The sequence below is a fragment of the Tachypleus tridentatus genome, chromosome 12, assembly GCF_004210375.1.
Source record: "Tachypleus tridentatus isolate NWPU-2018 chromosome 12, ASM421037v1, whole genome shotgun sequence".
Classification (NCBI taxonomy): domain Eukaryota; kingdom Metazoa; phylum Arthropoda; class Merostomata; order Xiphosura; family Limulidae; genus Tachypleus; species Tachypleus tridentatus.
The window spans coordinates 11,834,286-11,849,767 of record NC_134836.1 but is presented as its reverse complement, the minus strand read 5'-3'; the positions used below and the strand labels follow the sequence as shown (position 1 = coordinate 11,849,767).

The 15,482-nt window shown below is 33.8% G+C and overlaps 1 protein-coding gene across 1 annotated transcript in view; it reads left to right on the top strand.

Annotated features, from left to right (window-relative positions):
• LOC143234611 (neuroglian-like) overlaps positions 1 to 15,482 on the top strand; it is a 77,736-nt gene that overhangs the window by 62,035 nt on the left and 219 nt on the right. The window contains 12 exon segments of the mRNA XM_076472082.1: positions 133 to 414; positions 588 to 775; positions 1,653 to 1,832; positions 2,531 to 2,768; positions 4,021 to 4,139; positions 10,299 to 10,485; positions 10,742 to 10,864; positions 11,808 to 11,993; positions 12,211 to 12,342; positions 14,128 to 14,286; positions 14,761 to 14,974; positions 15,325 to 15,481. Of these exon segments, the coding sequence (XP_076328197.1) occupies positions 133 to 414; positions 588 to 775; positions 1,653 to 1,832; positions 2,531 to 2,768; positions 4,021 to 4,139; positions 10,299 to 10,485; positions 10,742 to 10,864; positions 11,808 to 11,993; positions 12,211 to 12,342; positions 14,128 to 14,286; positions 14,761 to 14,974; positions 15,325 to 15,481 (2,165 nt within the window).

Sequence of the window (15,482 nt, the reverse complement as noted above, 5' to 3'; positions counted from 1 at the left end):
ATAAACTGTACTCATTGATGGGTTGATGTAAATAGGTAGATCACTGTAATTGGGTTTTTATATTAATTTATCTTACCCATAGAAAGCAATTAATATTGTATTTGATTCTGAGATGTTGATATACACATTTAGGTAAAACTAAAATCATAAAACCCCCCGAGAACTTTGAAGTTGCTGCAGGAAAATCAGCTACATTTCATTGTAATGCTGAAGCTGATCCAAGTTTGGAGTTAATGATTGAGTGGCAGTTTAATAACAACCCAATAGACTTCGATCAAAAATCTCACATGATGCAAGCTGCAGGCAACTCACTGACCATCACAAAAACTGAAGAGCAGGACTCTGGGCTGTACACATGTGTGGCAAAAACTGATCTAGATGAAGACACAGCATGGGCAACCCTCACAGTTCAGGGTATGTTAGGATTTGAATTATTTAATCAGTAACATTTACACTGTGTGCAATGTTGTTGGTTCAAGGTTTTTTTATTTATATCTGTTCTTTGCTTTGTTCTAGTTCAGCTAAGAACTTTATAAAATTATAAAGTGGTTATTCAATAATTGTTACGTTTTTTCATTACGATGAAGATGTTCCAAATGCACCAAGAATTAAAGGTGTTGAGTGTGATGGTCTAATAGCTCTTGTTGAATGGCAACCATTGGGTGATCGTCGAGCCCCCATCCTCAGTTATACAATTCAGTTTAACACTAGTTTCACTCCAGATAAGTGGGAAGATGCATTTGTGAACATTCCTGCACCTGACACTCGATTTAAGGTATTTTTCATTGTACTCTTCTTGTAAGGCTGGTTTTTCTCCAGACATGTAGAAGGATATGTTTGTGAACTTTTTATGTACTTGATTAATGTTACATTCTAATATGAATTAATTTGAGACTTATTTCATTAATGAGTTCAAATGGAAGATCAGAAGAATAAAAATTAACAAAACATTAATATACTTTGAAACTAATGATCAAACTTGCCAAGGATAACTATCATTGTTAGTGTTAACTGTAAAACATCCAAATATTGTTAGTGTTAAGTGTAAAAAATACAAAACTGTTAATATTGTGAGAATTAACTATAAAAAATACAGAAGTATTAACATTGTTAGTGCTTAGTGTGAAAAATTCAAAAGTAACAACACTGTTACAGTGTTAAATGTTAAAAGTTCAAAAGTATTAACATTGTTAGTGTAAAGTGTGAAAAGTGAAAAAATAATAATATTGTTAGTGCTTAATGTAAAAAATCCAAAAGTAACAACATTATTAGTGTTAAGTGTGAATAATCCAGAAAAAAAAACGACGTAGTGTTAAATGTAAAAAAATCCAAAAGTAGCAACATTGTTAGGATTATGTGTAAAAAGTAAAAAAGAAACAATATTGCTAGTATATAATGTGTGTATAGTCCAAAAGTAGTAAAATTGTTTGCATTAACTCTCAAAAGTCCAGAAGTATTAATATTGTTAATTTTTAAAATGTAACTCCAGATGTAGGAAAAGAGAAGAAATGTGTGAATGTGAGAATAATTTGCTATTATATATAGAATATGAAGTCTAAAAGTCCAATATTTTTATACTACTTTTATACAGTTTGAGCTAAATTCTATTTATTAAATTGTGTACATGTCCTTTTATATTTCACAAAAAATAGGTATCTATGACACCTTGGGCCAACTACACTTTTCGGGTGATTGCCAGAAACAAAATTGGCCCTAGTCTTCCAAGTGGTCACTCTGAACGATGTTCAACTCCAGAAGATGTACCTTACAAGAATCCTGATAAAGTGATGGGTCGTGGTACCAACCAACATAATCTAGTCATTTCATGGACAGTAAGTTAAAATCTAAACAGTGTTTAACTTCTAAGAATGCATCTTACCAAGAACCCTGATAAAGTGATTGATCACTTTACCAACCAATATAACCTAGTCATCAATTGGATGGTAAGTTAAAATATGAAATGTAAGAGACAGGTAATCCCTGAGGTCATATCTTAAAACAAACATGGATAAGTAATGAATCGTGATACCAGCCAACATAACCTTTTCACCTGTTAGATGGTAAGTGAAAATATGAACAATGTTTAACTCATTAGGATGTGTGTTACAAGAATGCTAATAACATGGTGAGATGTAGTACCAATCAATACATAACCTAGTTGTTTCTTCGAAAGTAAATGAAAATCTGAATAGTGTTTAACTCATCATGTACCTTACAAGAACTCTGAAAATCTTATGGGTCATGATACCAATCAACATAACCTGATTAGTTAAAATCTGAAATATTCTTTGTGGCAGTGGTTTCCAAACTCACTAGTGTGTAGTGGCAAATTGCAAGGAGGTATTCATTAGTTTTACCAAACGAAGAATGATTAAAGCATAAAAAATTATATATACAAAAACAATGTGACAGCAGGGGCGTCATGCAAATTACGGTAAGTGGGTTAAGGTGTTGTTGGTGAAGAATGCTTGGGAACCACTGCTCTATGAAAATTTCATCAGGTAATATGTTCTCTCTTTTGTTTGTTCAGCCTATGCCCAAGATTGAACAGAATGCTCCTGGGTTCTTCTACAAAGTGTTCTGGAAACGAGAAGACATTCCGGGTGCTGAATGGGAGACGGTTGTGATTAAAGATTGGCAACAGAATGAGTACGTTATAGAGGATCAACCCACTTTTAAGGAGTACCGACTGAAAGTAGAGGCTCACAATAGGGTTGGTCAGGCTCACGTTTCTGCTACCGGAGTTATAGGCTACTCTGGGGAAGATCGTAAGTTTTTTTACTTTCATAATGAAATATTTTACTTCCTATAAATTGGAATTTATTTGTTTCATGTAACATTTTTTTTAAAGTGTGACCATTTTTATTATTTAAACATTATTGCTTATGTATGTATGTATGTATGTATTTCAATATTATGAACTTTTAGGTAATTAGGCAAGTTTTTTGTATGTAATCGTGTTTTTAGTACATGCTATTAAGATAAATTTTAGATACATAGTAACATCAATGGAGTTTGTTGTTGTTTAGGTAATTGCTAGGCACACAGTAACATTAACAGGTGTTATTTAAGTAAATGTTAGACACTTAATAATGTTAACAGGTGTTATTGTTGTTTATGTAGTTGTTAGGAACTTGGTAACTTTTAACAGGCATTGTTGTTTAAGTAATTGTTAGACACTATGTAACTTTAACAGATGTTGTTGTTCAGGTAATTGTTAGACACTTCATAATGTTAACAGGTGTTGTTGTTGTTCTGGTAATTGTTAGATACTTAGTAATGTTAACAGGTGCTGTTGTAGTTTAGGTAATTATTAGACACTTGGTAACTTTTAACAGGCATTGTTGTTTAAGTAATTGCTAGACACTACATAACTTTAACAGGTGTTGTCACTTAGGTAATTGTTAAACACGTAGTAACATTAACAGTCATTATTTAGGTAATTATTAGACACTTAGTAACATTAACAGGTGTTGTTGTTTAGGTAGTTGTTAGACACTTAGTAATGTTAACAGGTTTTGTTGTTGTTTAGGTAATTGTTAAACACATAGTAACATCAGCAGGTGTTGTTTTGTTGTGTAGGTAATATCTAGACATGCAGTACTTTATTTTTGCTTGATGTTGTTTAGGTAATGTTTAGAAGTCTAGTAATGTTTTAAGTCAGTGTTGTTGTTTATAGAGTAATATGTTTAGCCAGTACTGTTTGTTAGCATCTGTGTGTTTTTTTATTTAGTTTGTTTTATTTGCTTTTTTGAACTTTGGGAGAAGCAGTACTGTTATTTGGTTTGAAATGTGTTGAAGTTTTTCACACAACAAAAAGTTCAGACACTGAGCATTATAGTCAGATGTATTTTTGACAGTATTCAGTGCAAAAAATTGTAGATAATGTATTATTCCTGTGTATAAATAGATATAGTTAGTGAAATTACATTTTTTATCTAGGAAAATATGAATTTTATATTTAGTTTCATTGTTATCATTTGTCTCCTTGAATTTCTGGAAATTGTTTTTTTGAAATAGGGCCCTTGGAAGCTCCCCAGAATTTCAAATTAAATTTTATAAAGAATGCACACTCAGCCATGTTTTCCTGGGACCCTGTTCCTCCACAGTCCATTCGTGGACATTTTAAAGGATATAAGGTAAAGTTCCTGCTCTTGTTTCTTGGTTCCTTATTTTTTCATCCATAACAGCTAGGTAATAACTATGGGGCTATCTGACTTAATTATGATAAATTGGTTATCATAATTAGGTTTGTTTAGATTTTGAGTAGATCATTGTGAATTTTATAAGTTACAAAACCAAAGAGTGTTGCAGTTTTGTCTGATGAACTAAAGTGTCAAATTAATCCTGTATAGAAATTGAAATAGGATTCTGTAATGTTTTTGTAATGGCTGTATGAGTCAGTAACTCAAGTTAGCAGCTACAGTTCACTACCATATATTGAATAATTTTGTGTTGCCTGTTAAAATGTTTCTTGAACTACGAATATTTTGATTGGATTTGTTTTGAATTTTGCACAAAGTTAAACAAGAGCTATCTGCACTAGCCATCCCTAATTTAGCAGTGTAAGACTAGAAGGAAGGCAGCAAGCTAGTCATCACCATTAACTCAACTCTTGAGCTACTGTTTAACCAATGAATAGCATGATTAATCATCACGTTATAATATCTCACAGCTGAAAGGGTAAGCACGTTTGGTGAGATGGGGATTCAAACCCACAACCCTCAGATTGCAAGTTGAGCTCCCTAACCACCTTTCCATGAAGACCTTTGAACTAAGAAATTGAGTGAAATTGTTCATTCACCTTTGTAGTAAATAGTGGAGTTAAATGTAATATTGATGGTGTTTTGTTTACATTTTTAGTTTAATGTAAATACATAGGAAGCCTTTGTAGTAAATATGGGATTAAATGTAATATTGATGGGGTTTTGGCTACATTGTTAGTGTGATGTAAAATACGCAGAAATTCTTTGTACTAATTACTGGGATTTATTGAGCCATGGTGGGATTTTGCCTATATTTGAAGTGTGACTAGCTATGTTCTGGACACTATAAACAACAAAGTCACAGACCAATAAGCAATTAGTTTTTCACATACACTGCAACAAAATAACTATCTATATTGAAGGATAAATTTATGATCTGTTGGGTTTGATTCAGTTTCTGTGCAACAAACTGTAATAAAAGATAGCATGTGATCAGTTTGGTTTGATTCACATATTGTTCAATGTAATTACTATCTATAAAGAAAGGTAGGTTGTGAAAAGTTTGGTTTGGTTCACAGGTTGTGAAATAAAACTACTGTCTATAATAAAAGATAGCTTGTTATATTAGTTAAGTTTTACTCACAAATTGTTCAACAAAATCACTATCTGTAATGAAAGAGCATGTGATCAGTTGGATTTGATTCACATATCTTCCAAAAAAATTACTGCCAATAATGAAAGATAGCTTGTCATGCATTGGGTTTCATTCATACAGTGTGCAACAAAATTACTGTCTTTAATTAAAGATAACTTCTCATTAGTTGGGTTTGGTTCACATGCTGTAAAATAAAATTACTGTCTACAATAAAAGATAGCTTTATATTAGTTGGGTTTTATTCACACACACTGTACAACAAAATTACTGTCTGTAATGAAAGATAACTTGTCATCAACTGGTTTTTATTTACACATTGTACAAGAAAATTATTATCTATAATAAAAAGTAATTTCTCATCAATTGGGTTTTATTCACACACACACTATGCAACAAAATGAATGCCTGTAAAAAAAAGATTCCATATGTATTAGTTGGATTTGATTCACTACCATGCAACAAAATTACTATCTATAATGAAAGATATTGATTCAAAATATAACCCTCACTCACATCTTGCTTTTCTTGATTCAGGGCTGCCCTCTATATGCAAATATTTTTCACTTGGCACTAGCCTAATTTTACATGTTCTACACAATATTGCTGCATTTTCGCTTGCAAATGAGCATGTAACAACAATTTACAAATAGAGCGACTGGTTCCCTCTATCTAATTTTTGAATTATGACTTCTCAATTTGGCACTTGTGTGTTTAAGACATTTTTTGATGCTTTAATGAAATTTCTTAGCACCAACATTTTGTTGAAATGTCTGCAAAACCTCTCGTCTGGAATTATTTTTGTTTTCAAACAATTTTGCTTTTATAGACTTTGTGGCTGATTTGTTGTGGAAGTAGATGTTTATGTTCCAACTCTGTTTATGTTCATCATATCTTGGTGACCTTCATGTGGCTTCTTTCTGCCATCATTTTTCTTTGACTACCCCTGTGTTCTGTCTTTCCCAAGCTATTTTTTTTTCAGTTGCAATCTCTCATTCATACAACTCTTTTTTGCTCCCTATTCTTCCATCCCATTACTCTTCTCCCATACATTTTTCTGCTGTTTGTGGGTTTTAATGCCAGTAGTTTTGTCTTTGGGCTCAGGAACAGTGGGGTATATTTTTGTCAATTTACAGGTATGTGGATTTCCATTGTGGCTGACAAGTCAATGATACAAGTTTTATCAATAGGCCTCATTCTTTGTTTTTCATCTCCTCTTCCCTTGTCTTTTGTTCCTGTTGCATTCCCTTCTCCTGGGAATCCTGTAGATATCTGGTGTTTCTCTGAGGAAGTGTCAGGTCTTTTGAACAAGGATGCTTTTAAAAGGGTTTATCAGGGATTTTATTTCTGTTTATCATTCCTAAGAAAAACACGAAATGGCTTACAATCCTAGTTCTTTTATACCCCCATTCACTTTTCCTGGAGAGTTTTTCTCATCCTATGGGGTATTGGATGACCACAATGGACCTTTTCAATGCTTATATTCACATCTTCATTTCCCCAGCATCCAGATTTTCTTCAGTTTGTATATCAGTGAAGTTTATCAGTTCTGAGTTCTTCCATTTGGCTTAAAATTGGCCCCATATGTTTTTGTCACATCTTATGTGCCTTTTCCATCATATTCATGGCATAAATTGAGATTTCATGATTATATGGATGACTGGCTTCTTTTAGGTCCATCCTGACAAGACTCTGACCATACTTTCTTCTTTTATTGTGAAGGAGCTTATCTAGTTTGGCTGGTCAAACTGAAGAAGTCTCATCTTACATCACATGTTATCTTGTTAATTTGGGTATGTTCTTTACATCTCTGCAGAACACAGCCTTTTCCACTTCATTTCTACAGCTCTATCCTAACCTTCTCTTCCTGTGCAAGAGGTTCTCTCTTTCTTTAGGGACTTGTTTTCTCACAGAACCACTTTCTCCTTTGTTCATGATCATATGCACCTTTCACAGCAGACTTTACTTGATCATTAGAGTCTCTCTCTAGATCTTGTTTTCTTAGTCTATCTACTCCTTTTTCTCTGTATAATAGTTTTGCCTGGTGGGTTTTCTTCTTTCTATGCATCTAGATTTTTATCTTTATATGGATACTTCCATGGTGGGTTAGGGCATTTTATCTTGACTGTGTCAGGATTTTCCATCAATGAAACTAGAAGCATTTGATTGTTGATGTCAACTTTTTAGAACTTTTATCAGTTTGTCATGCTTTGAATCATATTCTTTCAATTCTACATGGCTGTTCAGTAATAGTCCATTTGGGTGATTTAAGTAGGGTATTCTACATTAATCACCAGGCAAGCATCCTCTCTTGCTATCTATGTTTCCAAATCCTTAATCTCATCTTTTAAGCTCTTTCTCTGTGTGTCTTTTTTGTGGTCTGTCATGTTCCATATACTTCAAATTTTGTTATGGAATATCTTTTGATATCCCATTAGATATTTCCCATGGAGTGGTCCTTCAATCTTAGTGTTATTTAATTGTTTTGCTCTCACCTGGGCATTCATCACATTGATACCTTGGCCATTTTGTGACAATGCCAATCATTCCCTATTCTGGTCTCATTATTCACAACTGTTAGTACTGGCATTGGATGCATTCAGTCAGGACTGGTCTTATCTCATCCTTTATGCTTACCCCTATTTGTCTCCTTCCTCATTATCTCTCTGTCATCATAACACTGTTTGTCAGATTCTTCAGGTAGTGCAATATTAGCTGTCTCAATTGTGGTTTCCTCTGCTGTGTTTTCTTACTTCATTCTCTCCCTCTTCTATCTTCTTCAGCTTTGTATGTCTCTCTTCCATCCAGCTGTGTCATCACTCCATCTTTGTACATGAGATTTGTCAGGTCCCTTGCATGACAGTTGGGGTTCTCTTCACATGTTTCTTTCTTCTTGTATCATTCTGTTTGCCTATCTTCTTTGATGTTTATCAGTTGAAGTAACATATTTATTGCCATTGTTATTAGCTTTAATCCTTCTCATTCTTCCATTGCTTATCTATCTGAATTCTCCTTATAGCGTTTTATCTGGGGCTGGACCATCTCGACTTGCTTCTTTACTGTATGGATCACACTTTTCTTTCTAAATTGTCTGCAACAGATGATGGTGAAGTTGTGTTTTCATCTTTATTCCCACTTGTATCATAAACGTCTTTTTTGTTCTATTCATTTGGTTAGTTGTTATTTGGGCTGTACTCCTTCATTTCAAGGTTCCCTTTCTTATACCTTTATTCTGTGGAATCTTCCATGCATTTCTCATCTTTGTCTTGTTACTCTCACTGAATGAGTCTGGCAGCTTATCCATCAGTTAGAAATGTATGTTAACATTTTCAGGTATTGTCCCATCAGGTTTGTTACCTAACTATCTCATTAGCTGATCACTTCTATCCACCATTGAAGAAGATAGCACCCATCCATGAGATGGGGTGTTCCACAAGACTGCTCAAAGTGTTGCAGTGCTATCTTTCCTAAACAAGACCTCATCTAGATTGTAACCACTCATGGATTAGCATGTTTATAGAAGAGAGTGGTCACTGCTAATCCTCCCTACATTCTTATAGTGATACAGTCCTCTGAACACTGTTTTTCTTTTCTTGTAGAACCTGGAAACTTTTGCTACACACCAGCTCCTAGCCACTGTGGTGGTTTATACTGAAGGATGCCTCCTGACTGTGATCAATTCCTCTCAGCAATGAGTAGGGTGTGAAGTTCTCTTCATGCAATACATCTCACCTTTCTGGGTATATTTTGTCATTATACCACTGCCTGGATGTCAGGTTATTGGGTAGCCTGGTGTGTTACTGGCATAGGACCATTCAACATTAGTCCTTGCTGAGTTGCATGGTAGATGCTACTTCTTTGGTATCTTACACTGGGTTTAAAGTAAAGGTGGGGGACCCTCTTTCTATTACAATCTAGAAGGTTCCAGTGCCACCTGGTTATGGACTGAAGTTGACCCATCACATATTGTTTGATGTGCCACACAACACAAATAGCACTTCCAAAAGTCTGTTGTAAGATAGGAAGTGTGCTTGAACCTTCTGCCTGTCCTTGCAACACTTTTCTTCCCTTTCTTTCTGGATGAAGAGAGTAAACTCAAAGAGATGATGTGCAGTCATACAACAATTCCAAGGTATAGGGTGTTGCACTTCATATGTTCTCTTTAGGTGTTTCCAAAAGGGTGCTCAACCAGGTAAAATTTTGAACTAGTTCTTCCAACACTTCAAGATGGAACTCTAGCCAGATGTGAAGAAGGTTATTTAGTGTATCAGAAACTAACATTTGCCAACACTGGAAAGTGTATTTCTGATAAGTATTCACCTTCTTTCACACTTTCCATACTTCCTTCCCAATTACAGTACCTTTTTGCTTTTTGGCCAAACTTTAAGATATAATTGAAACAATTGGTGTAGAGGAAGCCAACTGGGCTAGGAAGGTGTGTCACACTCCTGTAGGTGTAAAGTTATTGTATGCTCATTTGCATGCAAGGGTGCAGCAATATCACATGATAACATGTGAGATTAGATTGGAAACATAAAACTAGTGGTAAGTGCAAACGTGTGCAGAACTGAGTTAGGAAAAGCTAGATATGAGAGAAAGTGAGTGTTTATCAGAAATACATTTTCAATGTTTGAAACTATTAATGTTTTGATCAGTTTGATTTGATTTATGCAATTTACAACAAAATTACTATCTATAAAGTAAGATAGTTTGTGATCAATTAGGTTTGATTCACAAACTTTGAAAAAAAAAATTACTATATATATAATGAAAGTAAGCTTACAATCAGTTTGCTTTGATTTACACACTGTGCAACAGAATTACTACATATAATGAAAGCTAGTTTGTGGTCAGTTAGAAATGTTCCACAAATTGTGAAACAATGTTAATATCTATAATCAAAAATGGCTTGTAATCAGTTGAATTTCATTTCCCCTTAGGTTCAAACCTGGACACCAGAAGAAGGTGAAGACAGGTTAAGAGAAGTTACTGTTCCACCAAATGTAACTCAGACCTTAGTTACCATCTTTAAACCTTTCTCACGAAACATTGTACGAGTCTTGGCTTTCAACAGGATGTACTCTGGACCACCATCAAATGAAGTCGAATTTACAGCACCTGAAGGAAGTATGTATTTGTGTAATCAGAAGCAAAGTTATTTGTTGACATAATGATAGTAGTTGTAAATAAAAGATTTCTTAATAAGTGTACTGTAACAACCTTGTTTGGTTTATCATGGAATGTAAGATTTCTTAAAATGTTTATTTTCAGCAATTGTATGTTATAATGACAATGTTTTTGAGAGTAAAATTTCTTAGTAAATATACCTGAAGAAACTTTCTAAGTGTGTGTCAGTATTAATTCTTAACTTTCACTTCTCCAGCTCCTGGACCAGTAGCAAGTTTTGATGCTATTCCAATGGGCTCAAGTGCTCTTTATTTAATTTGGAAGCGCCCTGTGGATCAAAATGGCATATTGACAGGATACAAAATTTACTATGAAGAAGGTACCTGATAAGTAATCTGTGGTGTTGATTCATTTGTATTATTGATGAAACGTCCATTTCTAAATGCCATAGGAATAAGAGAAGTTGTTTAGCAGTTTAAAATCATACAGGAATATGGGAAGTTTTTTTAGCAATTTAAAACCATATAGGATTAAGGGAAGTTGTTGAGCAGTTTAAAACTGATATGTTAGTTTGCAGTCAGTAGCTTCAATTTTCACACATTGGAGGCTTCCATGGTTATCTCACTGATAACATGTGAAATCAACTTTCACACAGTCTAATTTATGTTACATAAGCTCAAATTCCACACAATAAATATTTCTCACTTGTTTGGTTAATAACATGTAACATCAACTTCCACGCAGTAGAGGTTCCCCAGTTGTTTGATTGATAACATGTAACATCAACTTTCACACAGTAGAGGTTCCCCAATTGTTTGGTTGATAACACGTAAGATTAACTTCCGCACAGTAGAGGTTCCTTAGTTGTCTGGTTAATAACACATAGGTGAAAAAAATGTAATGAAATTTACTTATTTATAATATTAATTATAATTATGTACATGCAAGACTTATTACTTTAAAATATCAGTTTTTTGTTTCATACACAAGAAAGTCAAAATTGAATTGTAAATATTATGCTGAATTCTAACTTTGTAATTTAGTCTTATTGGATGGGCAAGGAATTGTGTCTTCTCTCAAATACTGCCAAATCTCCAATTGTATGTGATGAAAAATTTTTACTTCTGAGCTAGAAATACACTGGTGTGTGTGAAGTTTTAATATTTAACTGTTTAGGTGAACTGAGTGTAGGATCCAACTTAACATCCAAAACCCTTTCTGAATGACATTTGTTGATCATAAGTATGGTGGTATTTAGTTTGGTAACAAGAATTCTCACAAAAGAGTCCTTTGATTTATGTAATTTTTGTAATTTTTTTTAGTCGATGGGACAAAATTAGGAACTAAAGTGGATCGACCTTCAATTTCTGATCCACGAGAAACCCGTGCTAAGCTGGCATCCTTGCAACCAGACACTAAGTATCGAATCACTATCAGAGCAACAACTAGCAAAGGTCAGGGGGAACCTTACTACATTGAAGCTAGCACTAGCGAAGAAGCTGAGAGTGGTAAGTAAGGTTGGTAGATAAGCAGAGAGAGAGGATGGTTACATTGGTTGTAATGCTATATTATTGCTCTTTAATATTTAAGGCACAGACTTCTTTAACATTTAGATGAAAATAATATCACATTTAACATGTAAAGATACAGCAACTCCTGAAAACTGTTTTTATGGTACCACATTTATACTTATAGATTTTTATATAGATAGTTTTATATCTGTAGCTCCTGACATGCCCGAGTTCATCTGGTCTCGACTTCCTGATGAAGAAGGAAAAGCAGGTGTTGAAGTTACGTGGGTTCCTGCTGTTGAGGGTCATCCAGGCAGTCACTTCTATGTACAGTACAAACGTAAAGGTGAACAACTGTAATACAATGACAATAAATTGTCTTTTAGGTAGTCGCTTGAAATGTGTGTATAGTTGTTAGTAATGTTAGCTTTTGGAAGGATAGATTTTATGTTTTTTAAAAACTTCAACAAACAGTAATTTACATTCAGATCTTAAAAACACTGATGAAACAGGTAGATGAACATTATTAAAATTTTTGAGAAAGAATGTGAAACATTTATAAAAATCTAGTGTACACTTTATGTAAGTGACCTATAGAAATTAGCAATGAATTTCCATATTAAAGAACAGATTGTTTAGTGACTCTGTTGAAGAGACAACCTATGTGAACCAACAGTAGGCTACCATATTAAGGAACAGATTGTTTACTGACCGAGTGGGACAGGCATGTTAACCTACACAAACCAAGAGTAGGCTAGTACATTATTGAACATGTTGTCCTACTGGGTCAGTAAACAATCTGTTTCATAATTTACTAGCCTACTCTTGGTTTATGTAGGTTGTATATCCTACTGGGTCAGTAAACAATCTGTTTCATAATTTACTAGCCTATTCTTGGTTTATGTAGGTTGTATATCCTACTGGGTCACTAAACAATTTGTTCCATTGTGTACTAGCTTGCTGTTCGTTCATGTGAGTTAACAAATTGTTTGCTGACCCAGTAGGACAGACAATCTGCATGAAACAACAGTAGGCTAGTACATTATGGAACAGATTGTTTATTCACCCATGATGACAGATAACTTACATGAATCAACTATAAACTACTACATTAAACTTTTCTTGATCAGAAAGCTTGTTCTTGTATCAAGCTCTCATTTGCATATGAAATTTCAGAATGTAAAAATAATACTTGTAATTGTTTTTGAGGCATTTCAACCAGAAAATATTTGAGAATTTTTGTTTCATCATTTTTCAAAACTTTCATTTTGTTTATTTCTCAAATAAAAATGCAGAGTTTGTTCCATCATTCATTTCTGTATTTTTCTGAGGAGTTTCAGCTGTAAAAAAGGAAACTTATTAATTTCTTGAGATTTTGCTGGCCCTTCTTTCCATAATAAAGGCTATTGTTTGCTAAGAAACTATCATCCCTTAAGAACATAATTATTAATGACTTATATCTCTTATTATTTTGTTCTGTTTTTGTTAGTTTTGGATAGAGCAGAATCTAAATAGTTTACATCAATGTAGTGAAGATAATGTTGGGGAGCAGCTATATATATATATACGTGTAAAGAGAAGGATATATACTATCACTTTACTAGGAATAAATGATAGATCCAACAATTTCTGAAAGTTTCTTTGGATGTTATTTTTATATCTGACAGCTTTTGGCACAGGGGTATGTCTGTGGACATAAAACTAGAAATCAGGTTTTGATACACAAGCACAGATAGGTTAGGTTTAGCTTATATGATAAGCACAACAAAACATTCAAATGACTCAAACCTTTACTCAGTGAATATTGTTGTTAAGTTCAGCATATTCAAACAACAAACATAAATAAAATAATGTACTACTTATCAAATAATAAATTTACAAAAACAAAAAATTACTTGTGAAACATTAATAAACTAGTAACATGTTGTGTTACCTGAGATAATGAGATATGTACACACACATGCATCAGTAACTGTTACATTACTTGATGGTTCAACCACCCCAAAGAGTACCACCCTCTTTAGGAGAGATGAAAATTATACATATCTTTGACGAATATAATTACTTGTATGAGTTGTATAATATAGAAAGTCAAATTGTATGGTAATATACAAGTTTTCTTTTTCCATAGGAGAAAATCAATGGGAAAGCACAGTAATGGAAGAAACACAAGACACACTTGCAGTGAAAGGCTTAGAGAGAAGTACACTGTATGAGATGAGAGTTGTGGCTGTTGATGGACGGTTCCAGACTCCTAGCAAAGTAGAAGAGATTGAAACTGGAGGTTTAGGTACTGAATACAGTAACTCCATGGCATAACTGTTGTATGTTATTAGAAGCAACTCAAACATAATGATCCTTCTCTTTAGACTACATATCATAACTTATATGTAAATTTTATTTCACTAAAGGAAGTTATATTTTAAGGATAGGTATATGATTGTCATGTATTATATAGGTTTTTAGTAGTAATGAGAAATCGTTAATGGAAGCTTCTAGTAAAATATTATTGCAGGCCATCACTTATTATATCCATATGCACGATTTAAGGTAATAGATTTTTCTCCAAGAATATCAATAAATCAGGAATAAAAATAAAGTTTCAGTCAAGGGCCACAATTTTAAGAACAGTAACTTTTTAGTACCTAAAACAAAGTGTTAAAAATGAGATTGTATGTTGAGCAAAATGATTTAAATGTGATTATAGAAACACATTGTCACTTGCAGAAGTTTTAGGTGTGTAACATTGTTTCTTTCCACACAGCAGTAGCAGCTCCAACATCTACAGATAGCGTAGCTACTGCTGCCTGGTTCATCGGTATGATGTGTGCCATTGCATTGTTGTTATTGCTGCTTATTATTGTGTGTCTGATCAAGCGAAACCGGGGAGGTAAATATTCTGTCCATGAGAAGGAGGCAGCACAAGGCCAAGACCTTGACTATCCTGATGATGGTGGCTTCAATGAGTACAGCAAACCGTAAGTACTGTACTATAATTAGCACCACGTTTGACAGTAACATATTTTAACTGATCATGGGTCCCTAAGGAGAACCTGAAGTATTCTACAGTTGTTTAGAGTTAAATACAAGTCCTTTCTTGTGTCCTCTCAAAATCATATTTTATTTATATCTTTAGTGTTTCTTAATGCACATATTGAAATTCAGATTTGTATTGTTTGTTTAATATCTAGTATCTTTCCCAGTCACTATTATAAAGTCATACCAGGTTTAGATAAACAAGTGATTTTCTTTGTATTTTACTGGATGTGTGCCTTTATTTTGGAACAAATGTTTGAGAACGATTTATAATGAATATTGCATGCTTCAGACCTAGTAATGAGAATCCTCAAGCTGGCAGTCGAACATCTCTGAACAGTAGTCTGAAGGGTCCAGAGAGTGAAACAGACAGCATGGCTGAATATGGGGAAGGAGAGGCTGGCCAGTTTACAGAGGATGGGTCATTCATTGGGCAGTATGGAGCAAAGA